Below are 25,137 nucleotides of genomic sequence, written 5' to 3'. Positions count from 1 at the left end.
CCTGACAAATCACACTCATCCTCAACCCACACCAAATGTAACAAGGGCATCAGACAGGGAGTGACGGTGAGGCCTTGACTGAGGTTTGGGGATTTCTCCAAGTACGAAACCCCAAAGACTGTTTAAGGCAAGAAGAGAAGACAGAGCTCTGCCAGCAGGAGTGGGGTTGTACAGGGACTGTGATCATCAACAAGGAGGAGCCAGGAAAGGGGGAGAAGCCTAGAGAGAGGAAGGATCATGTAATTGTGAAATTGATCCAGGGGGGCTTTGGAATATGATCGTGACAGGATCAGAGCACCACCATTATTTCAAGACAACTTAAGAATCATTTATTTGGGGGAACTCAGTATTATCATGTTATCCTCAAATTATCCCAGTTGCTCACACTTGTGGCTAATAACTGAATTTGAGGGAGGAGTTTTGAGAAATCTAACTTAAAACATCTGTTAGAATTGAATATGATAATCATGTCTTGTTTTTATTATTTTGCTCATATTACAGTCTTGAAAGGGAGAATTGAATGATTAGCCAAGCAAACTTGTATTTCACACATGCAGAATGTAGGTGAGCCTTGCGTTTGCATTCCAAAATAGAAACGAATGCTCTTTTCCATTAGGACTGTCTGGGTCGCTCGCTGCTGCCAGCTTTTACCCTGCTTTTCCTCATTGTGTCCTAAGGAGATGCAGGCCCTCTGTGGGCCTTTCCCGAGCTGCTGCAGAATGATTGATGGTTGGGCTCCTTTCCATCCAAATAATGAGGGATGTCTGAAGCTTTGGTAATCGTACCCTACTGAGTTTCAAGACCATTGCCAAAATATGCACAGCACAGAGGTTTGGCAACTTTGTTTAATCATAGCAAAAGGATTACAAAGTGCAAAACAAGCCCCGAAACCGCTATAAAATGGCCAATTTAAACTGACTCAGGCTGAAAAGGTGCACAGGCTTGCTCCTTTTTACAGGTGACTTGCCTCTCCTCTCCAGAATCGCCTTCACCTTGGCCAAGGTGGGCCGTACTTGTGACACAAAGAGAAGGTGTTCAAAGAAATCGAGTTTGGATCACAGAAACAGGATGTGAGAGGAGAGCTGGAAGGTCAGGCCCAGGGCTGGGGAATCTCAGACCACAGTGCCTGACTATTCTGGCATGGAAGGATCAGAGCACTAGTCTAGTTGATGAGGACCCCAGAAAGAAGCTACATGGCAAACTTAGAAGCTGTCCCTGAAGTGAAAAACTGCAGCTGTCCATGATGATTCACTGACCAATCGTAACAACAGCTTTTGTTCACAGGAGTGGCTTGTTCACCATTCTGCAAATGTTTTATGATCATAGCAGAAACTAGGGTGATTTGTGGCTAGTGCTACACTGGAATTCCTCAACTATAGCCTCAGTTTTAGAGGCCTCTTTCCCTTCTAGGTGTACATGTGGAAGTTTCACGGTGAAGCTTTGGGCCCTTCTGTTGCAGATGGTGCTGGGAATCAAGGTGGAGGCAAGAGGGTCAGGAGGGGCACACATCACCTGTCCAACATCCTATCTGCTTGGCCCCCACTGGCATCAGTTCTTGGACAAAGTAAAATTGTAACACAAAACCCAAAACACTCAGCACAAGTTTCTATTAGGCAACTTTCATCACTAAAAAAGTGCAGATGCAGACTCCTGTGTAAATCTGATTTGCCATGCTAGGCCAAGCTTATTTTATTACATACATTCTGCATTCTAAGAACTAATAACTTCATATTGTAAACATTAAGCATACAGAGTTAAAGTTCAAGGCCACATTATATCTTTGATTGTCTCTTTTTTTTTTTTTTTTGGCATGTGTCTTTGGCTGGCCGAGATCAACTCGTAGTGTATAAATGCATAAGTTATATAATTATTATATAAAAAGGAAAAAAAAACATTGACTTGTATACTTCATTCTGACAAACGCACAGCGTTCGCGACTCGAAAAGGAAAACTGGACCCCACCTCCCCAAAATGCCTTTGAGATCTGATTGTGGTGGCCAGAGGCCAACTCTTACCTGACCCTGTGGGGCACAAGACCCCTACAGAATGCTGAGGTCCTGAACGTTTCTTTTAAATATCAGACAATTCCAGTTAAATTTTTCTTTTGACAAACAAAGAGATGGCTGTTTTGGTTCTTAATTCTACCACTCCCCCTTCCTCCATTACACTGGTCCTTTCTGGTAACACTGGGTTTGGTATAACACTGACTGCATTAAACCTCAGGTCTCCACGAATAATCTTTCTCCACCAAAAATGTCCTAAATTCAGTCTTTGCTGCTTGAAAAGTCTCTCCCACTCCTCCTCTCCTCCTCCTCTGCTTCCTCCTCGTCCTCCTCCTCCAGCCCTCTATCTACCATAACACGCCCACTCTATACACATCCGCAGTCCCACCATTTGGCTCATAGTTCCTGCAATCCTGTAAAGGAGATGGAAACTTTGGGTTGTCTTCACAGTTTGAGAGAGCTGACAGCTGTCTATCAAATGGAACAAGTCGGATTCCAACTGACGCAGCTAATGCCAAGGAACCCTTGGCAATGTCTGATGCGGGGCCACAGTCTCTCTCGTCTTCTTGTTTTGGCTTTGATATGTTTCTATTTTTAAATACAGGTAGTTTTCCTTAAAATGACATTATAAACGGTAGGTTAGCCCAAGACTGTGTTATCTCTATTGCTTTAGTTTAAACCTGGGTCGCATGAGCGGAATCCCACACTCTACTCTACAGTTCATACACTACTTAAGGCCACTTCCTTTGGCACTTGTCCTCAGGACTTCCTGCTTGCTGCACACAATGTCTTTGTCACGGTTGGTCCACAGATCCTACATCCGTATGCATTACACTTTGAGCATCTTATTTCTGTAGTAACACTTTAGTAACTCCCTCCCACCATGAGTCTTTGGGTCTCTTCCCTGGCTCCCTTCCCCAGCCCATCAAGCCTTTTCCTCTGGCTTGAGGCACTTCTAATTCATGTTCTCCGACAGAGTTTGTGGCAATTGATCGGCGATTGTACACTGTTGGGAAAGGCCTCCATCGAGGGGTTAGTAGTAAGTGCCCAGGTGGGAAGGCATGTGGCCGGCGGGCAGCCTGGTGTTCGGGTATATGCCCCCAGTGGGTGAATTCCAGTAGGGGTTTGGGGCAGCAAAGAAACTGGAGGATGTGACGGGGAGGGCTGGAGGGTGGGGCGCCACAAAGTTCATCTTCTGAGGGTGGGCGTGGTAGGAGCCCATGTAGGGGAGGTCTGAGGGGTACTTGTACAGAGAGGATTCTGGTGGGTGGGGCTGGAGGGCCTGGGCGATCCCATGGAAGTCGAACTTGTAGGCGTAGCGCTTCCCGTGGACTTTGGTCATGATGTTCTTGTCGTAGTAGTAACGGAGGGCACGGCTGAGTTTATCGTAGTTCATGTTGGGTTTGCTTTTCCGCTCTCCCCAGCGCCGGGCCACCTCGTCGGGGTCTGTCATCTTGAATTCCCCGTTGGTGCCTTCCCAAGTGATGCAGTTGGAGTTGGAGCTGTCAGACAGGAGCTCCAGGAGAAACTGCCAGAGCTGGATCTGGCCACTACCTAGTGAGGAGGAAGGACAGAAAGCACCAGTGAGAACAGGCTCTGAGCTGTGGGCACCTGGCCCAGGACAGCAGCTGGCGCTCTTCCCATGCCATCCAGATGCCCTGGACCAGGCCTTCTCCCATCCTTCAGCAGCTGGGGTGTTCCTGCTCTTGTCCTGTGGTTACCCACGGCTCCAGAGAGATGGCCTGGATGGACAGGGGCTGCTCATCTCCCCAGGTGTCCCCTGGTCAGAATGACCCAGGAACTATGGGACAGCCCTTTGCCTCAAGAAAGGACCTACATTGTAGGTCTGCTCCCCACTCCCACAAGACCAGGTGGAAGCTAGGGTCCAGATTCAAGGAGGCTTTAAGAAATCTGGAACCTCCTTAGTCTCCACGCTGCCCCACGCTGCTTCCTCAGCCTTCCCTGTTGAGAACACACGCCTTTGACCATGACTTGCCCAGTAGCCTCATCCCCTGCTTGACACCTAGGAAGCTGACCTTGGTCATTCTCAGGCTCATCTGAGAGATCCAAGTCCCCCGTGGAATGTAGGAAATTCACATGGGGCAAAGTTCAGGTTGGTTCCATCCATTTCTGACTTCCTTCAGAGAACAGCCAGGTCAGCCTGGTGTTTGGGGGATGGAAAAGCTGATTTTTCCTATTTTCTAAGGCAGAGAATGCCATTATGTGGATGGTCATAATGACTTAATACTATTTATATTGGCTAGGTCAAGTGAAATAATAAAAGTCAGATTTCGGAAATGAACATCTAAATGTTTATGGAAAAAAATAGAGAATGGAAGTAAACACTGTTATTTCTGACAAAACATTTTGCTGGTGCCCAGAAAGCAATTCTGTCAAAACTTTTCCTAACACAGAATTAACCCACTCAAAATGAGGAAGTTCAGAAAAACGTTGGCTCCATTTCAAACCAGATCACCCATTTCCAGTACAGAGGCCAACACAGGGCAACGGAAATCCACGTGCGGCCCGGCCTGGCCACACCGACTGTGAAGCAGTGTTCCCGAGAGAAACCCCCACAACATTACACCGCGGCAAGTCCTTCTGGGCAGCAAAGGAGACCGGCCCAGAGCGCTGCCACTCAGCTGCGAGGACAAAGTCGGGATTCTCTCCATTCATCGCAAGCACACAGAGATGGCCTTTGGTTTTCTTAAATCAGAGAAATTCCTGGCCCTGTCATTCTGACCACTGTGCCTCAGTGCTTTAAGTCCACTCACGGCTCCTCAAGGAGGGGTGATGTAAGTACTGACAGCCATCCCGAGCCCAGAGAAGCTGAGCTGTGTGGCCCTGGCTTTAGAAGCTTTAAAATGGATGAGAGGTGGGTCTTCTCAAAGCCCCACTAACAAAATTATCTTGGGCTTAATGCCAAAAAAAATACCTTCTTTAATATGATAAATAGGATCAATAGATGTGATAAAATGATTAAAATAACTTCAACTGGCAACTACTCAGGGAATTGATGTCATGTGAAAATCAATGATAAATTTTTTTTTACCATAAATTTTTCCCACTGGCTCCCTATATAATTGTGCAACTCATAAATCCTTGTTTCCACTTTGGCTACATGGAAGTGGATGTTTGTGAACTCATCCTTACCACAGCATCGTGAGAAAGGTCAGCTTTTAATTTATATATATATATATATATATATATATATATATATATATATATATATATATATTCTGGAAAAGATGGTCTTTAGCCTGCAGTACATTTGAAACATATTAACAGCTTGTAGCTCATCCCAATGGAAGTCTTTGCTTTTTCCGAACTACATATACAAACTGTTCCCAATCAAGTTGTGTTCCTTCCAACATTTCATTAATATGCATTTTTAAAATACAAAGAATGGTATGAGAGAACCATATGGTTTTAGTATATATATTGTAACCAAAGGATTAAAACTTGAAAAAAGAATTCCATAGTTGACCTGGGAATAGGAAAAACCATGAATGTTTGATTTAACAGTCTAACATATGCTTCACTATAAACATATAAAGTTGTTTGAAAATAAATATTCAGTGTCAACTTGCTCCCATAGAGCAACTCCACAGATTTGCCTACACAGCTCAAAGAGCACTTGGTGTCTGTTCAAGCATTGTCGTCACCTCTAAGAAATGTGTCCCTCACCCACTGCCCCCACCAACATGATGGGAGGGAACCAGTGGGGGATTGTGGGCTCATACCTCTCCTGCCTCCGAGGAGCTAGAGAGTGGGGGTCTACATCCAGGGCAGGAAACTCAAGCTGGGCAGACAGGAGTGCCAACGGCCTGCTAGGCCACTTCACCCACTGACTGGCAAGGCACAGGGGTCAGGCCTGGGAGCACCCCAAGGCTCTGTGGAACCAAGAGATAGGGGAGCAAGATTCAGCAGCTTCCAAACCTGAGAATTAAACTACACACATAAAACTCAGTGCAAGTTTGAGTGAACAACATAGAATTCAACACGCTATCAGCCTCATTAATTGCTAAATTTAACACTCTGAACCAAATGCTTTGCATTTCCAGTGCAGGCCGCGAAGGCTCTCACTGTGGGAGAACTCTCAAGGACACACAGTGATAGGTGAGAAGTCACTGTTACTCTTGGCCACAGAATTTCAAAAATTTCAAAAGCACCTTACTAAGTCTTATTTTACTGCTAAAACAATAATGATGTGTGATGAGGTGCATTTTGTGATACGGAATAGAATTCTTTAAAAAAAAAAATAGCATTTAGAGAAAACCAAAAGTGGCTTGGGTCACTCACTGGCTATGCCAACAAGGAAAAAGATAAAAGGGTTTTTCATGTGACAGCATAGCCACCTCCACCTGGAGAATCACCTGTCTGGTAAAAAGCCCTTCAGACCTCCTCTCTCACCCTGTCCTGCTGACTTCTGTCCAACATCAGCAAGGAGGAACCAGTTCTGTCCTCAGGCACTAAACTGAAAAAATCAGAGTTGGGAAAAGACTGGCACGTGCCAGAGAAAAGGTGGCACGTGCCAGAGAAAAGGTGGCATGTGCCACCCAGCTACAGGGTGAAAGGGTGAAGGGTAGCTTTAGGAGTCTGGAAGGCCACCCCCTCCCCTGGTGGGAGAAGAGCTGTCTCCCAATAGTCAAGAAAAAGAGGAACGTCCTAGCAACGAAGTAGAAACTTAGCAAAAAGGGCAAGAAACTAAACAGTCCCCAAAACACAGCGGGGCAGAGTGTTGCAGGTGGACACTGTCCCACTGTCCCACTGTCCCACTGAGGTCTACAGCCCTCAGCTGACCAGAACCAAGGGCATAATGAAAGCAAACAGCATGCCCCAAGTGGCAGTGGTCTGGGGCCACTTTTTATAGAAGGTGGAGGCGGCGCAGAGAAGCAGAGCACAGGTGGACCCTCCGCATGGAGGCAGGGGTGTCCCCTTGGGAGCCCCTTCCCTGAGCTCCAGAGCTGGACGCCAGGTGAGCATGTGCAGGCCTGGGCTGCTCAATCTTGGCTCTGCTGCTCATGGGACTCTGAGGAACTCCCCAGCTCTCTGCACCTCAGTTGTCTCTTCTGCAAAGTGGGTGGGACAGCAGTAGGCCCACCTTGCAGGTCACTGTAAGAATGAATTCAGTTCAGGAATCTCATTATGATTGTCTGGGCTGGAAACCAGAGTGAGTAAAGGTGTCTCTTCACTGAAGAGGAAGGAGACTTGCCCAGCAGCACCCTGCTGGCTCTTCTGATTAGCTGAAGATATTGGTGTTCTCAGAACTTCCTGAGATCCTCTGAAAGCTTACTCTGGGCTAGGCACTGTCCTAAATCCTTACAAGTGACAGGTTAATGCCCACAGAATCATGAGATTAGCCCACTGGAGCCACAGGACATTGGAGCTCAGAACTGACTTTGTTGCCCACGGTGGGCAGAGGTTGGAACCCAGGCCCCAGGCTGCCGTGCTCAGTCCTGCACAAGCCGTGACTCTCTGGCCTGGCTTCTGCACACCCCTCCGCAGTCCCTCAGGCCCTGCTAGGACTGCCCCCTCCCTGAAGCTTGGTGAACTCCCACTGGAAGAGCACACACTCTCATCCCCTGACAAACAGCAGGACTTCCCCAAGAAGCCTCAGCAAAACCAAGGTGCTAAGCAAGTTGCGGGTAGTGCGTGCAGGACCAGAAACAGACTAGAGACAGGTTTCAAAGCAGGCCTCCCATCTTTTTGGCTGAGTGACTCAGGGAGAGTTAGTTGACTTCTCTGATCCCCTGACTCTTCTTTTGTAGGCTGGAGATAACAATCTCCCAGGGCTGGCAGGATGCACAGAAGGGCTCAGAGGCATGGTACATCCTGTGGGGGCGTCTGTGGGAGCTGCTGGACTGCTGTCTCACACGGTGCTGTGAGCGTTCCCAGAGTGCTCAGCTTCCACACGCTCCGTCTTTCTAAGCTGTCCTTAGAACATTGCTGCCAGATCCGTCTTCCTGGAGCATGACTGATTATAATCCTCTCAAAACACAGCCATTATTTTTACTTGAATGGTTATGAGCCAGTTGCAAATGGGAGGCAGAGCAGAGGGATGGGGAGGGACCCCTGCAGAGACCTGGCCTCCAGCTGGACGCTCACTTAGAGAAAGGAGCGTGCTGCTCTGGCCTGGAGCATTGTACCGACCTGCATCCTGAGGCCAGGGCCACCTCTCTTGACTCCTGGCATTCAGGGACTCAAGGAATCATGGTTGAGCTCCTAGTTTGAGCCCAAGGCTAAAGCAGTAAAGAAAACAGTCCCCTCTAGCTACTCAGCTGCTTAAATAGCATTTGTTGAATTATTTAGTGCTAACCACAATTCCATGTCAAAGAGCCCGTTGCTGGTGTTCTCCAAGCAGGGATTCTTGATTGGGGAAGGCCTCCACCTGAACCTGAACTTGCTGGCGTCCCAACCCACTCTGCCTCAGAGTTAGGCAAGGCACACTGCAGCCTGGACTCGCCCTGTGACTGACCAGGATGTCTCGCACTTGACTGCTGCTGAGAACGTCCCACAGGTGCAGTGCACAGCCGGAGCCGGGGGCCTGCACAGCTGGTTCTGATCTGAACACAAACAGGACGATTGGGTTGGCACGGAAACGTGAGGACAGGAGATGTGCTGTAGCCAGGCGCTGGCTACAATGGACCAAGGAGGCATTTAAACACCTTACTCTAGTGTTTAGATTCAGAAACAGATGATGGAAGAGGGTCCTAATTTGAAGTCTTGTGGTTGTCATTAACAGTCTCCTTTTTAAAAAAGATGAGTTATTTTATCTGCATGTGTGATGGATTGAATTGTGTCACCCCCCCCCACCAAATTCACATGTCAAAAGTCTTAGCCCCAGAACCCTAATTCCTATACCTGAAATGTGTATAACCCAAATCCACCCATCAAAGTTTTAGCCCCCAGAGCCTTTGTTTTTACAGAGATCATTAAGTTAAAGTGAGGTCACTGGAGGAGGCCCTATTTCAATGTGACTGTGTCCTTATAGAAAGGGGGAATTTGGACACACAGACACATAAAGAGGGAAGATCATAAAAAAAGATATAGGAGCTGGAAGCAGTGGCACACGCCTGTCATCCCAGAGGCTCCGGGAGGCTGACGCAGGAGGATCGTGAGTTCAAAGCCAGCCTCAGCAAAAGCGAGGTGCTAAGCAACTCAGGGAGACCCTGCCTCTAAATAAAATACAAAGTAGGGCTGGGGGTGTGGCTCAGTGGTGGAGGGCCCAAGTTTAATCCCTGGTACAGCAACAACAACAACAAGACTTCGAAGGAGGGAGGGAGGCCTGTGGCAGGTCCTCCCTCACAGCCCCCAGCGCTGCCACTAAGCGTGTGGGCGTCAGACCTGCAGCCTCTGGATGATACTTTCTGTTATTAAGCAACCTGCTCCATAGTACTTGTTACAACAGCCCTAGAAAAGTTACAGCTTAGATTAGGTTACAATGCTCTTCACTGAAGCTAAGAATCTTAGCTTATACCCCGACCTGTTTTTCCCCTAAAGCAAACAATCCAGTGAACCCTGAGACTACAGTTTGTTCCGTTGAAGGAATTTCTCACCAGTACACGTTTGCCACCACCTGAAGAGTAATGTGTGCGAACAAAATCATCAGATATCTCACCTGGGTTAGCAAGGCGGCTACTTGTTGGTCCAAGAATCTGGTAAGGATCTACAGCAGAAAGAAAAGAAGTCAGATCCAAAGGCATCACTGTGACTTGGTACCCTGAGTCTTTGGGCTAACAGAACCGATTTCTGTATTTCAGAACTGAAATCGTTCCCTGTCCCCAAAGCACCTGCCTCCATCTCCTTTAGGAGGTGCCACACGAAATCCCAGAGATGCTTCTTGCTGAAGGCTTCCTAGGTAGTAGCAGGACTTGGATTCCCTGATTCCCGAAACCTGGCCCACAGCTCACTCTAACCCAGGACCAGAACAGGGCTATGAATTTGTGCTGAGTGCCCAGGCTGGCCATTTCAGCTCAGGGCCATATGGACCTTCCTCTGCTTTTCCACCTGGCACGTGTAATCGTCCTGGCCCTGGTGCACACGGCACAGGAAATAAAGTTAAATGAATTTGTAGATCTCAAAGGCAGCCTGCACACAAATTTTTTCCCCCCCATTTTTCAGCAAAATCTCAAGTCATCCCAAAAGAGTGGACAGACTGTTTGGCCCCTGGTTTATATATGAAACTGTCGCAAAGAAAGACATAAACTAAGTTCTTTTCAAAGATGGCATGTTTTAGATGTTCCCTGCTGGGCCTGGATCTTCTTTTATGACCATCTGGGGGAGTCCTAAAACATACCTAGTTGAGGACGTTGGTCTTCAGTTTTGGGCACTGTGGAAGGAGACGGCTGAGCAGCTGGAAATTCAAACACACAAAAAGAGAACTGGCTATAACTTAGGTTTGGTTTGGCCACTCGTCTTTGATGTTGTTGATTACATAATTGTTCCATCAATTACTTTTATTATTAAGATAATAATCTGACTCTTTTAACAAGAAGCAACTTACGGTGAGGACAAATTTCCCTTTCCAATGAGAGCAAATGAAGACATTGTAACAAAAAGAAGGATTTAAATTTTCCATTATTTAAAAATTTTGTGACTACCTTATTCCTTTCAAAAATAAAAAATGAAGAATTTGAGATGGTTTACAGAATAGGAAAAAAATGACTCATATTGTAAAATAAACAGATAAAAGAGAAACCATCAGGAAAATAAAGTGAGGCAGAGCCAAAATTAAGGAAAACACCGGTCATTGGGTCTGTCCTCAGACATCTTGTCAAACACGCACCTCATTCCCTCCTTTCTGTTCTGAAGGTATATCTAACCCAAACAGCATTTAGAGTTGGTTGTGCTTTGTGGCCGAAGGAATAAACCAACCACTTGTTGAAAATCATAGATTAATTAAATTGTCATTTACTCCATCAGCAGTCACACACACCTGGTGACATGCAGATCAAGGCAGAGGGAGGCAACTCTGTACCTTTTGACTGAGGGGTGGGGTGGCCATGACTGGTCCAGGCTGATCTCCTGGGAGGCTCATAAGGTAAATCTGGAAAGACAAAAAAGTTGACTCAAAAACCCAATAATGCAATTTTTCTAACAGATTTTTTAAAAGATTTTATGTTTATTAGAATAAATAGCTTATAAGAAAGTCTAGTAATAGAAAGCAGCATTCAACCTATGTGCCATAGATCTTGGTTCTATGTACAAATTATAATTTTGTATATTTTGTTGACATAACAAAATATACAAAATTATACATTCTCTCTTCCATTTATCTGAAAATTCCTATTGGCAGATAGATTCCTCCAGAGCTTGCTGACTCTTCTGAAGCATTTTTCTCCAATCAGAGGTCGAGGCCATGTTAAAGTTGTTTTTTGTTTTTGTTTTTGTTTTTTACCATCTAATTTGTCCTGCTTTCATCTTGGACAGACCCAAATCCACCCCTCTATTGGATGACCCTCCCTCCAGCTTAGCTGATTCACCCACTTCTTATTTGTGGTCTGCACCAAAATCCATCAAGAGGCATCTGGACTCCTCCTCCCATCCCTAGGAACCATTGCTACCTTCGATCCTCACATTTGTGAGTTGACGCCCGTGGTTTCCTCCCATTTTTCCATCTGTTTACACTGCCAGTTGTAACTGGTCTAGTTATGTTTCTAGGCAAATGTCCATTCTTTCCCTTTTCCAAACAAATTTAGAATGTCTCTAAAATTAATTGTATGAAATGAATTAGAGGACATTACAAGAACTACAGAATTGCCCCACAACCTATTAATGATGACCTTCAGAGCTAAGGACATGTCAATGAAAATATGTCCTGGATCCTTGTTTCTTAAACTGTGGTCCACTGACCAACAACTTCAGCAGCACTTGGGAGTTAGTTAGAAATGTCAAATCTTACTCCATGATTTCTTCGTGTTTGTATGGTGATCTCACTTGTCCATAAACCTCCATTGCACTTTGCAGAGTAAATCTAATAACTGTGCTTCTGCCTCCTCAGTGTGAGTTCTATTAATGAGCACCAAGACTCTATGTTATTTCAAGTTTCTTTCAAAAATATATTTCAAAAATATTATTATGCCTGCTCTCACTATGCATATGCAAAGCTGTTCCTCCTTGCAATCTGATTACAGAGTCATTTCACAACTGCTTCTTGGATCCATGGGCCTCAGTTCAATGCAAATGTCAACCTGGGGCCAACTGAAAGCCATAGCCAGGTATTCCAACAGGTGTTCTCCTTCCAGACAGCAGGAGATGGCTATAAAAATCTCACTTGGAGGGCAGGCAGTGCCATCATCTTTAAACCTCTCTTTAAACAAATCATTTAATCAAATTTAAAAATGGCATTGGGGTGGGTCAGTCTTCAAAGAGCTTGACCAAGTTGCTGAGCATGTGTCTCTTCCTATTTTCATATCCCAAAGAGAATAGAAGTGATATGTGATGTGAAATCCAACACAGGATTGCCTTAATTTATTTGGTCTGTTTGGCTGCAAGCATTGCGACTGGGGTGGTCTCTGAAACCCTACCCTCCTGAGCTTTGAAGGGTTAGATAATTTTTCTTTTTAAACTTGCTGTTGCTCACTTTCCTTCTCGGCTGGCAGTCTTGCAGGAGACCTTCAGCTTTTCCCACCCAGCTCCTCGGAGTTTCACTTTTCTGGAGTTGGGATTGCACGTGGGAATTACATTTGCAGCCGCTATCAATTTACAACTAAATTTCAGCCTAACTCTCTGGGAGCATTTTGCACTGTACAGATTCTTAAAAAAAAAAAAAAAAAAAAAAAAAAAAAAAAAAGGCTAGCCAGAGTCTCAATATGAGAATTGTCTCAGAAAGAAGACTCTACGAGTAATGCAACATCTACCCCGATTCATGAGCAGACAAGCACACATATTTACCAAATGAAAAAGCAAGATACCATGGAAATATGTCCTGGATCCTTGTTTCTTAAACTGTGGTCCATAGACCAACAACATCAGCAGCACTTGGGCGTCAGTTAGAAATGTCTAATCTTACTCCAGACCTACTGAGTCAGATTTGGCATTTTAATAAGATTCCAGGTGACCTGGGTGCACACTGGAGTTTTGAGAAAGCCACCACTAGGGAATTTCCTTTGGTCCTCTATGATTCCACATTCTTGCAGGTAATGATTTCAGAATGCTCTCTGGAGGGTGCCACTACAAATTTCAAAGATGGCCGCGAGCTCGAGAGCGCCTGCTTCTCCCTGCGCCAGGGGACTGTGCCTCAGCTCTCGCTGGGGACCGTAGGTAGCTCAGACACGACTGTGAACCGAAAAGCTTCGCAGATGAAGTGTGACTGGAAAAACATCAAGCACCAAACTAGGACTACAAAAATATTTTCAAACTCTTTATTCATAAAAATCCTTTTTAGGATGAATAAACACGTCCTCTCCTCCCTAGATAATAAGCTGGGGCCTGAACACACCAGACAGAATCGAACTGTCAGCCAAGTGCTGGAGACGTCGCTGGGCTGTGATGGACGTGTCCATAAACACGCTGCCGCGGCAGATAAGCTCCCTTTTGTTTCCTTCATGACATTCTGGGCTGGCCTTCCTTGTCAGATACGGATCACATGCTGTGGCATGGAGCTGCCCTCTGTGGGACGTGACACTGGCAAGCGCTGACACTGGGGACCGCTGGTGTGAGGGACACAGGGTGATGGCTCCACACCAGAGTGAGTAGTTTTCACTCTTGGTTCCCTAAAAAGTGACGGCCCCACGCGTCCTGCCTGCCATTTGTCCTTTAATCACAGCAGGCACGGGATCTGGTAAGGACACAGTCCGTCTCAGTGTGGGGGGTCACTTCAACACCCTCATCGTTTCTCTTCAACTTCCACTCTCAAGGGCTTTTGCTCCAATGCCTGGCAGGTTCCGTGGGTGGGAAAGCTGCCGTCTGGCTTCGTTGTGCTCTTCCTCCTGCACAAGACAGGGTTTAGAAGCTAAACTTCATCAAAACGACTTCCAGGCATCTTGGGGTGACTGTAGAGTGTGCTACACACCGTGATCCAGACAAGAAATAATGTGACGGCACCAGGGAGCCTGGTGGGTGCTGCTTCTCCACACCCGAGAGAGATGGAGGGGTATATTTCCTGGGAACAGGATGAGTTTCTGATTCTGGGTGAGGCTCCTTCCCACGGCATCTTCCCAAGACATCAGCAAATCAGGACGTCCGGGCTGCCCTTCCCAGGAAGGCTGAGTTCTCACCAAGTTCTCGGCTCTCCTTCCCCCCAGCTCACTGAAACGGAGCACACTAGAAGCCTCCCGGATCACTTCTGCCTTTTAAAAGTCCAGAACCAGGATCACAGAAGAGCTCACTTGCACAGGATCCACGCCCGGTTTGCAAAGCCACTGCAGAGGCCCCTGGCAGGGCTGGCTGGGAAAGGAGGAGACTGGCCCTCTCCCACATGCTCGGATGCCAACGGGGAAGACAAACTTGGAAAGACTGAGAGCTATTTCCCAGAATCAGTCTATAAACTCCTGTTCTGTGGAAGGGATTGAGAGTCAGCCCTCATGCCATTAAGCTCATCTTTCTTGTCTTCCTCCAGATCTTCCTAAAGCCTTCTAGAATCCTGTTTGCATTCTCTTCTTGCCCAGGTGTGCAATTCTGTGGTTCCGGTATAGCTATAGGGAAGCAAAGAGCAGCTGGAACCATCTGCTAAGATGCAGGCTTTCCACGGCACCTGAGAGCTGGCGCACTCTCCCGCCGTGCTTGGACACACTGAGCAGCACTGAGCTGAGAGCGCCAATGCAGGGGTGATTTAAGATCCCAAGAAACTCCCAAAGAACAGCAGCTTCAGAGTAGAAATCAAGGCTGTGTGTCCAGGTCACACTCTCCAGTCGCCTGTGACAACATGCAGATGCTCAGCCAGATATCCGAGTTGTCATGGTGATGCAGGAGGAAGGAAGTGCCAGTAGAATGTCACCCTTGTGACAGAATGGAGCTTCATAGGACTGCTCCTACGAGGCCAGGCAGATGGTGCATCATGGGGTCGAATACTTTGCAATGTTCTGTGGCTCACACCTGTTTTTATCCTGAGATCTCAAGGGGCTGTGGCTTCAAAAGGAGCAGAATCAGCGAAGGAGAAAAGTGTTTACAGAGGAGGGGGAAAGTGTTTCTGGTAGCAATAACTGTGACAACTCAAAAAACACAGTACTGTGCAATAATGACCATAAAACCACAGTTTGTAAAATAACGTGTTTCTGTGCCAATATTTTATAGAGACTGATCTTAGTGCTAATGCAACACAGGGGTCATGGAAGGTGTGTTTCGAATCAGGAAAGTACAGGGACAAGTAGGGGCTAGAAGGGATGAGGCATGAGCAAAGGAGGTGAGCACTGACCAGACCACCAGACCACCTGCAGGGTCGCTGAACAGTCTTGGCCAACCGTGAGGTGGGACTGAAGGACAGGGGCTCTGGAATCAATGATTCACTGAGGAAGTTCAGCCATGAAAAAAGGAAAAGGCAGACTGGGATAGCAGCCCGGGAAGGGGTGACCCAAGGCAGGAGGGAAAGGAGGCAGGGTGGGGAGGGAGCACCAGGAGGAGGACTGGACGGAGACACCCGCAGGTGGAGGGGCCTCACAGAAAGGAGAATGCTACTCAGACTAGCACAGCGGGAAGACCATCCTGCTTCTCCTCCAGGGACTCTGTGGTGAACAGCCAAGTGCACAGAAGGGTCTCGACAGACTTTCTGCTCGGAACCTGGCTTGGTTCAGGGTCAGCACAAGGACGCCAGCCAGGGTCCTCTGTGCCTCATCCCATGACGATCACAAGGGTGTAGGGGACAGGAGCTTGGGGCTCTACTCCCAGGTTAGAGTCTAAGAGTTAACAGTCATCTCTTCTGAAAGCCACTGACCACAGGTGGTCCTTCCTCTGTGACTCCTGCCACTCTGGGAATCACAAGTACCAGGCCCATTCTCCCTGAGGCCCAATCCCAACCTCTTAGGCCCTGCTCCTGAGTGGTTGATTCTTTGGCGATGGCTGAAAAAGGTCGAATCCCTGAATCTGGCCCACAGTAAACAGTCCTCTGGCTTCTCCAGTCTGATTTACATTCTTTACAAGTCAGATACCAATACTTGCATGTATTTTCATAATGACAGTAGTAGTAATCAAAATGGGAATTTCTAAATACAAATCAAGTCCCAGAGGCAGACTGTGCTAATAATAAGGGAGCAGTGAAAGTCTGAGACCTCCCAAGTCTGCTTAAACGATGGGTCCATGGAAGGTCACCATCAAAGCAATGGGTGAAGTTGGAATTTGTCACCCTGGCCCTCCCTGGGCTTAGGGACAGAGGGAGGCCAGCATCTCCTCTGCTGCCACCCTCCTTTTGATACTTCTGGATGGGCCACAACTTCTGGGTCTACCACATTCCAAAACATGAAAGTATGGCAGGGCCTGCTGTTCTACCAACCAGCTGGTCTAACCAATGGGTTAGGCCAACAGAGTTCACAAGCCCAGGCCTTGAAACTCAGCAGGTGACATCCATGAGACAATTTTAAACAAACGAGTTTTAAAAGTTAATTCATTCTTTTTTGAGGGGGAGGAGGTACTAGGGACTGAACCAAGGGCCTCATGCCTGCCAGGCCAGTTCTCTACTCCTCAGCTACATCCCCAGCCCAACTGACCATTTCTTAAAGGCCAAATGTTTTGCAGATAAGTTTCACTTTTCTAAAGTATGGATGGAAACATCTCTGAAGTGCTCACAATGTCGCTGCCGCCCTTCCCTGTGTTTACCCCCACGCGCACTTGCTAGCAGTGAACTCAGAAATCTCTAGAGCCAGAGGCGAGGTACTTGTTTTTCATTTTCAATACACTTGGTGGGGTTCTTTGGGACCAACCTGGTTTATTGCAGACTCTAGGTCCTGTCGGCATATCAATGGCCTCTAACATGACAGGTAAGGACGCGAGCTCAGTCTTCCCACCGTGCTTCCCAGGAACAGGGGAACAGGCTTTTAATCTCAGATTGGGGGAGAGAAAATCACCAGCAGAGTCCCCATGGCAGTCACCGGGCAGTACAGAGGTAGAAACCTCCCCAGAGAGCTCCTGGTCCACGCCCGTCCAGCTCCTCACCCCGTCCTCATCATGGAAAGCAGCCGCAGAGCCACTTGGACCACTTCATCTGAGGCTGATGCGGCTGGGTATGGACAGAGTTAGAGGGCAGCCTGGGTCTAGGAAGACACGGGTTCTGGACCCACATTTAAGTATGGAGAAACCAGCCAATGCCCAGGATCACCACCTCCCCGACCTTGAGGCTGGCACTAGGACACTTAGCTCACAGGTGGTCCTAAAGATGCTGGGGGGACGGGTGTCCAGGGATGGCAGCACCCTCGGTCTCAGGTGCCCTCTCCTGCTCACTCTCCACCTGGCAAAGGCCTGATTCTTCTCGGGCCTGTGCCCAGTCCTGTGGGAAGCGCCTGACACCTCTCAGGCGGGCTGAATCCCTCCTGGCTCCTGCGGCTGCCCCCTCTGGGTTTTATAGCTACAGGGGGCCTCTGCTGTAAGATCCAGCTCTCCAGGTTAAGCATTTAAAAGTCCTTGTCTGCTCCTCTGGCTCTAAGTGCTCTACTGAAGCATCTAGAAATTTAAGCATTTTCTCTGGCTCACAGCTGTGCCCTCTGCGGCCTGTGCGGGGGACACTCAGCACTGAACAGACCAAGGGGCCCAGTAGGCAGGTGAGCTCTCCAAAGACAGCCAGCCTCCTGGGGTCTGGTTCATGCCTAGATCCCAGGATCTAGCTTCATGCTTGGCACTAAGAGACACTCAGTAAACCTTTATTTTTGGGTGAGTGACACGTAAATCAATCACCTAAGTGAACCTTCTTAAAAGTGAGATTCACAGGTAAGTATCATCTATCCCATGCTCCTACTCTAGAGATCGGCTTCCTGTGTCAAGCTGGGAATTTGGTCACGACAGCTCTGGGGATGCCTCTTGCTTTGTGCTCTCCCCCAGGACAGATGACACAGCGGTCCTTCCATTAACCCCAAATTGCATGTGCTACTTTTTCTCAGGCGCCCTAGGTGCCTTTGTTGCCCACCTGTCTTCAGAGCAGCGAGTTATAGAGCTAATGTTCTTCTAACTCGGAAGTTCGGACGCCTTTCCTGGGGTCTTTGAATGCTGTGCTTAGACTGGATTTAGTTTTTGAATCAATAGGGGCAGCAATAAGACTGTGGGGACTCATTTCAGATCCGGGATCGGCTCTCTGTACATGGGACTTAGGTCTCAGATGTCAGCGGGACATCTGGGCTCTCTCAGTGGAGGTCACGCGGGGCTGTTGGCGTACCTGGCCTAGTTGTAATTCTTTGCGTAGCTTCAGGATATACTGAAGTATTTGGGAAAATAAAAGCTGCACCCCCTGCAGAGAAGGAAAGACAAAACATGTGAAGGTCGGCGTGGAGGTTGTCCATCTCAGCCTCAGCCAGTCCACCTGCCCTGTGACCACGAGGGGGACCTCCTGGGAGCTGCTCACCAGGCCTCAGGGGAATGAGCAAGACCCGGGCCACAAACGGGTTCTGCAAGTGCGCAGGAGCCTGCTCTCCCCTGCTCTATTTGCTGTGTGTTTCAATTTCACAGCTTCTTCCCAGAGCTTCATCTGTGACCCGCCAGCAATTTCATTTTATTTAAAAAAAAAAAAAAAAATTCTGTGGGGCACATTTTTCTCCCCAATTTGTATAAAAACCCATAAAATATTTTACAGATCTCTTAGAAAATAGTACCAGGGACTTAGAAATATTTCGCTTGGGACTATATGGATATCATTAGAAATCAACCCACGGCTACTCAACTGCATGTTTTCTCATTCCCTTTTCCATCAATGCTCATAGTGTCAGCTGAGAAAATTCCCTTTTCAACATTCAGTCCATTTGGAATTCATTGTCCTGCTTTTTGAATGCTTTTATGTTTAACAATATAAAGTTAATGAATTCAGAGCTTTATTGAAATTTTCCTTCACTGTTAAAGAGTTTTTTAATGACTGTGAAATTATCAGAAAATGTGCGTAGCTCCAAGGTGTCTCCTTAGAGGGGGACGTTACTTTGCCTGTTATTTGTTGTTTCTGGCCACAAGATCATTAGCAGGTTGAATTGAAAAGGTCTACTACCAACTCAAAGCATTCGTTATATTACATTAAAAGCATGATCTTTTGAATATAGAATGAGAGAAACAGCAATTTCATCGTAACAGTCAAACTAGGACTCACTCAGGTTGCACATTTTCAAACAGAAGGTTGAACACTTGGGAAATGGCTGAGTTTCTCCAGGAGGGTGGCCCTGAGCTGTCTGGCTTGCCTTTGAGGCCCACCAAGCCTCTAGGCCTTGCTGTTTCCCCCCCTGGCCTGGGTGGTTGTGGAGGGTCCCTGCAGGCTACTCAGTGGGTGAGCAGTGTGTGGCCCCACTTCCACAGCAACTCTCTCAGGAGGGAGGAAATGGAGGCAGATCAAGAGCACACCCACCTGCAGAGAACCCAAGCTCAACTGAGCCGGAGGGAAGGGAGGAGGGTTAGCCAGAAGGAAGCTCTGGGTTCCACCCCAGTAGGCCCAGGCCTGACCATAAATAGGTGAAGTGTAGAGCCAGTGGTTAGAGAGAGAGGCATGGGGTTAGGGATCACCGTCCTACTCTCCAGTTAGAGCAGAATTTCCCTCAGAGCAAAAGTTCCAGAAAAGTAACAGACATTCTCTTGACTGCCTTTCCCCAACAAACATGTCCGAGCCAGACAAGTCTGAATACCCAAAACTGTATCAGGAAGGAAAACACAACCCCAACTTGTAATAAGCAATCCCTTGGGAATCCTAATGGGGGAAAATGGAGATTACTGGGGATCCCTCTACACCAAACAAGCTGTACGTGTCTATTCCTGTAGTCAGCAAGGTGGACGCACTGGGACCAGCAGCAGAATGCTGTAATCCAGCCAAGGTAGGCTGAAGTTCAACCTCCTTTAGACACAAGGACCACCAACTGCCCCGTGTCCTGCCTTCTGATGCCCTGACTGGTCCTGGTTTCGCCCTCAGCATGCACCTGCAGACGGGGTCCTGTGCTCCTCCTGGGGTGGGCGGGGCTGCCATTACCTGTGTTTCTAGCGTGCATTAACCGTGGCGAGTTTTGTAAGGCTTTATCCACATCATCGGAAGTCAAATGTGGAAGAGGAGCTACAAGACACAACAGAGAGCAACATCCAAATGAAAAAGACTTCCCCTAATAAAAAGAAAGAAGAAAGAAAAGAGAGAGAAAGAGAGGAAACCACCAGCCCCGTGCTCCCATCAGGGACTGGGGGAGATACCCCATCACCCGCTCAGCATGTTCAACCCCCATTGGGGCCGTCCTTATCCAGGGAGAAGTGATTGGCACACTGGGCAAAGCCAGGCAGGGAGGTCTCTGCCCCTCCACGCTCTCCTGGCCATGCCTGGCGGTGCAGAAACTAAAGCCTACGGCAGATGCTCTGTTCCCTAGCCTGGCCATCAGTATGCCATTCCCCCTCCGTCTGGTGACGCTGACTGTCTTGATGAAGTGAAGACCTCCCTCCTTGTGCTGGACGTGATAGGGCCCTGGCTCGCTTCCGGGAAGATTCCCCTCAAGCAGGCACCTTGCTCTGGTGCTTCTATTTCAATTTAGGGCACTGTGGAGACCAGTGAGCGTGTGACCACAGAATGTGTCTTTTCCCTGGGACACTCTACCTTCCTGCCCACAGGGATCTGTGGGAGGTGGCACTGAGCTATGGTGGCTTCAAAGAAAAGCACTCACTACTTCTCAGGGGTGACGTCTTGTTCACCTACGTCCACGACCTTCTAGCACATTGTACCCTTGGGTCTGAAACAGGCAAGGGGGGAGGGCAGGAAGCTGCTGTCCACCCCTGTGTCTGGACCCTCTGTAGCTCAGGCCCCTCAGCCCCCGGGGACAGCCAGTGCTCCTGGTGGGGAGGGTCGGCTTACTCTCTCTGAGGTAGTGGAGGTGGGAGAGCAGGATGTCAGCGTTATAGCTCGGGGTGAGCCGCTGGAAGTCATCCTTGGTCATCTTGCACAGCTCCTTGCCGTCGATATTCTGGAACAATAAGATGTCCACATCCGGAAGGCCATACTCTTTTACCGCCCACTCCAGCCACTGCCGGACATGGTCTGTGCTCCATAGCGTGGGATCTGAAAAGGGGAAAAACATCTGCCATCAACCTCTGAAGACAGGTTTTAGGGCAGAGTGTGCCGCAGCCCCAGCCCAGCCCAGCTCCAGCCCCAGCCCTAGCCCCAGCCCAGACCAGCCCAGCCCCTGACCAGCCCCAGCTCCAGCCCCAGCCCAGACCAGCCCCAGCCCCAGCCCCAGCCCCAGACCAGCCCCAGCCCCAACCCCAGCCCCAGCCCAGCCCTAACTTCAGAGCAGCCTCAGCCCCAGCCCCAGCCCCAGCCCAGGCCCAGCCCCAACCCCAGCCCCAGCCCAGCCCTAACTTCAGAGCAGCCTCAGCCCCAGCCCTAGACCAGCCAGCCCAGCCCAGCCCCAGCCCCAGCCCCAGCCCCAGCCCCAGCCCAGCCCCAACTTCAGAGCAGCCCCAGCCCCAGCCCCAGCCCCAGCCCAGCCCCAGCCCAGCCCAGCCCCAGCCTCAGAGCAGCCTCCTCCCTGCTCCAGAAGTGCCAGCCTCAGGCAGGGTTCAGCGCCTGCTCCAGAGTGTCTTGGGCGAAAGAGAAATGACTCAGACCACAGATGTGAGATGTCTTTACATGGATTGTTCTGGAAGGTGAGAATTATGCATACCACCTACGTCTTTTGGGGTTCAGGCAAAGTTTCCCATAGGGACCAGGGATATTTTTAATTCTTTGTTTTTCCATTTACTTTTATTTTAACTTATTCATTTAAAAATGCATAAGACAAAAAGGCAACTTTTTCTTCCTTGACAGACTACTGGGATGTTTGGAGAGTTAGAATACATGTGCAGGGGGACACTCACTATGGAGTAGAAAAATAATAAAAACACTGACCACGAATTGGTGGTGAACCCAAACCCTAGCTACACGGCTAGCTGTCAGCTGCCGGTTAGACTTTTCCTGCGATGAACTGGCACCTGCAGGAGCCGGGCCGGGTGAGTGACTTCCAGATTCCAGAGCCTGGAGCACAGACACCCCACAGGGTACAGAGAGGGTCTTCACGCTCCACTGCCACGTGGAAGGGGACCCGGGTGCAGGACGTGGAGGGCAGGCCCTAGGGAACCAGAGCAGGTGACCCTGAACTGTAAACAGCCCCAGCTGAGGGTCTCCCCTGAGACTGCTCCCCAGAGTGCGCGGAGACACCTGGGCAGGCAGCAGGGGCCCGACTCCTGGTCCTGCCGCTCTCCACTCTCTGGACCCACCCAGGAGCTCCCTCTCCCCCTGCATCTGCTTCCTGTGGGCCACGGAGCCTTGACCTCGGACTCTGGACAGGCCCCAGAAGCCAGGCATGCCACACCCTCTGGTCATCTAAATGAGGAAGCGGCACTGGCCACTTTGTAGCCAGATGTCCCACTAACGTTTCCAGCCCCCTGAGTGGGCCAGGAGGAACCGAGTGAGGGTGAGCACAGGCCCCTGCCCATCACCAGGGCTTCCCTCCCCTCCCTTCCTTCCCCTGCTCTGGTTCTCACCCTCTGCCTCCCTCCTCTTCCCTTCCCTCTCCTTCCTGCCTGCTGAAAGGAGGAAGTCATTTCAAACACAGCAGAGTCTTCCCCGTGCCATGCCCCTCCTGGACACCCCAGAAGTCACCACCACCCTGAAGTGAATTCATGCCACATTCCTCTACGAATCTTAATTCTTTACCATATCAACAGCACGTATTGTTTTGCGTTTTTTAAAGTTAACATAAATGGTATCTGGCTTGCTTTGGGCCCACAGCACTCTACTTGCAAGATGTAGCGCAGTGAATTCAGGCAGATACAGTCAGTCATGAAGCAGCCCTGGGCGTCCTTTGTGTGAATATCCCCACTGTCTCCCTGCACCCACGTGGAGGAGGCTGCACCGGTCCCCAGCCTTGCAACCACCTGGGAAGACAGAAGACCTGCAGTGCCTCACCACGGAGGTCCTGGTGTACTGAGGCTGGAGAGCAGCCTGGGCATCCGAGATGGGAAAGGCCTCTGCTGGTGACTCCAACGTGCACCAAGGTTCAGACCAAACACCCAGCACCTCGCCATTCAAGTGTGGTCCTCCGGCCTGGGAGCCCCAGCTTGAGGGGGGAGCTAATTAGAAACACAGACTCCCTGCACCCGCCCCACCTGCTGAACCACACAGCGCCTTTCCACCAGGCCTTCACTCTAAACTGGGGGAAACTGGCCAGGCGTGAGTACCGTGGGGTGGAGTTGCTGGGACACAGGGCACATGCACCTTCCACTAGACCAGTGAGTCATGGGACACGCTCTAAATCAGCAGCCAGGGTGCAGACACTGAAAGCTAAGGGTGCTCTGGTTTTACTGCAAAGAAAACATCTCCAAAAATGCCAATGGTGGTGTGAAGAGCAAGGGGGGTGGGTTCCCTGTTGTACATCTGCTCTGTCGTATGGGAACAGGTTGTTCGCCTGTGGAAACTGAATGTGATGTAGAAGGCTAACGCTGTCCAGCTCACTGAAGTTCAGAAAGCTCTTTGTCCTGGGGTTGGGATTTTACTTTCAGGGACAGCATGCTCAAACCTTTGGGCTGCTTTATTTTTATAGCAAATATGGACTTTTCCTTATCCCAAAACAGATCATATTGATGTCCCTCACAGAGGGACACCCCACCTTCCACAGCCCCACCCCAGTGAGAACCTCTGCTAGGCACTAGTCAATCTGTCCGTTTGGTTTGGTTTGGTTTTCCTAGTAACAATATGGGAGGGCTATGTCCTCGGTACAACTACTTCCTAGGAAGTAGATTTTCTCCTCTTCATGTCCTCAAAATGTTGAATACACACCTCTCCTAAAAGTCACTGGCTCCAAGTCCAAAGGTGAAGTGCACTGCAGGAAGACAATTCAGAAGAGAAGTCCAGTCTCTCTGGGGTCCCACGGTGCACCCTTCCTTGGTTTCCCAATCAATGCCAAGGTGCTCGTACCTCAGTCAGCTGTCCTTCAGGGGATTAGGTGCAGTCAACCTACGTTGTCCTGACCTCTAAAATGCTCCTGTTCCTCTAGGGGAAGGCTATTCTCAATTACTGCCAAGGAGTTTAAATCTCTAAGAACTTTCTGATAAACAATTTGACCACACATTTCCATGTCTTTAAACATGGTCACAGTCCATCACAGTCCATGGCTTAAACATTCCATTTCTAGAAGTTCATCCTAAGGAAATACTAGACAATGGCTTTTCAAGGATTGTTCTTTGCAGTGTTGTTTATAATAACAAGACACCGGAAACCCCTACACCTCCAGCAAAGGAGAACTAGTTAAGTTGCGGTTCATTTAGGAATATTCCTGTGATTTTAGAAACTAAAACTACATTGCTAAAATATATTAATGGATCTGAAAAAAATGTTCAAAGCAGGCTAAGTTAAAAGTTCAAAACAGTATTGCAATATAGCTGGGTCTTGTTAAGTATGAAATCTGTGGGGAAAGAAGCTGGGGCCATGCAGCAAAATGTCAGTGGCTGTGTCTGGAGAAAGGAGAGGGTATTTCAGATTTTTCTTTGCCATTAACTACATTTTCTCTTTCTAAATTTTGGTTAAAATTATTTATAAAAATGCATTTTCTATTTTAAACAATGAAAACCAGGTATTACAAACATCCCTCAGCATTCTCAGGAGATTAGTTCTGTGCCAAACTTGGAGGATGTTCAAGTCCTTTATGTGAAGAGACGGAGTATTTGCACATAACTTTTCACAGCCTCCTGCATAATTTGTAGCATCTCTAGGTCTCTTACAATACCAAACCCATGTGAATACTAAGTACATAGTGCTATTCTACACAGTTACAGAAATGACCAGAAAATCTCCCTGGATGTTCAGTTCAGACACATTTCTGTTCTCCATATTTTCAATACCCGGTTGGTTGAACTGGCAGACGTGGGACCCATGGATAGAGAGGCTGTGTGTTCAAGTGTTTTTATGAAATTTCTTTCATGAGCGTAAAGATTTAATCTCACTTTCTTTTACATTTTATTAATACAAATTGTTTTATAAGCAAATGCTGAAAATCGAAAGGGACACTGGCAGAGG

The 25,137-nt window shown here is 48.4% G+C and overlaps 1 protein-coding gene across 5 annotated transcripts in view; it reads right to left on the bottom strand.

Moving 5' to 3' along the window:
- Positions 1–1,655: 1,655 nt before the first annotated feature.
- Erg (ETS transcription factor ERG) overlaps positions 1,656–25,137 on the bottom strand; it is a 97,952-nt gene continuing 74,470 nt past the window's right edge. For 2 of the 5 annotated variants that reach the window (XM_076869006.2, XM_076869010.2), the window contains exons 4-10: positions 20,941–21,144; positions 20,080–20,160; positions 18,301–18,372; positions 10,942–11,052; positions 10,303–10,359; positions 9,625–9,672; positions 1,656–3,557 (exon numbers count right to left, since the gene is read on the bottom strand). In XM_076869006.2, the coding sequence (XP_076725121.1) occupies positions 3,037–3,557; positions 9,625–9,672; positions 10,303–10,359; positions 10,942–11,052; positions 18,301–18,372; positions 20,080–20,160; positions 20,941–21,144 (1,094 nt within the window). In that variant the 3' untranslated portion in view covers positions 1,656–3,036. The remainder of the gene's footprint in view (positions 3,558–9,624; positions 9,673–10,302; positions 10,360–10,941; positions 11,053–18,300; positions 18,373–20,079; positions 20,161–20,940; positions 21,145–25,137) is intronic. The other 3 variants (XM_076869007.2, XM_076869008.2, XM_076869009.2) reach the window with 3 other exon arrangements.

This window comes from Callospermophilus lateralis, chromosome 10 (assembly GCF_048772815.1).
Source record: "Callospermophilus lateralis isolate mCalLat2 chromosome 10, mCalLat2.hap1, whole genome shotgun sequence".
Lineage (NCBI taxonomy): Eukaryota > Metazoa > Chordata > Mammalia > Rodentia > Sciuridae > Callospermophilus > Callospermophilus lateralis.
Note: the sequence above shows the minus strand (reverse complement) of the source record. Positions and strands in the feature narration are given on the sequence as shown.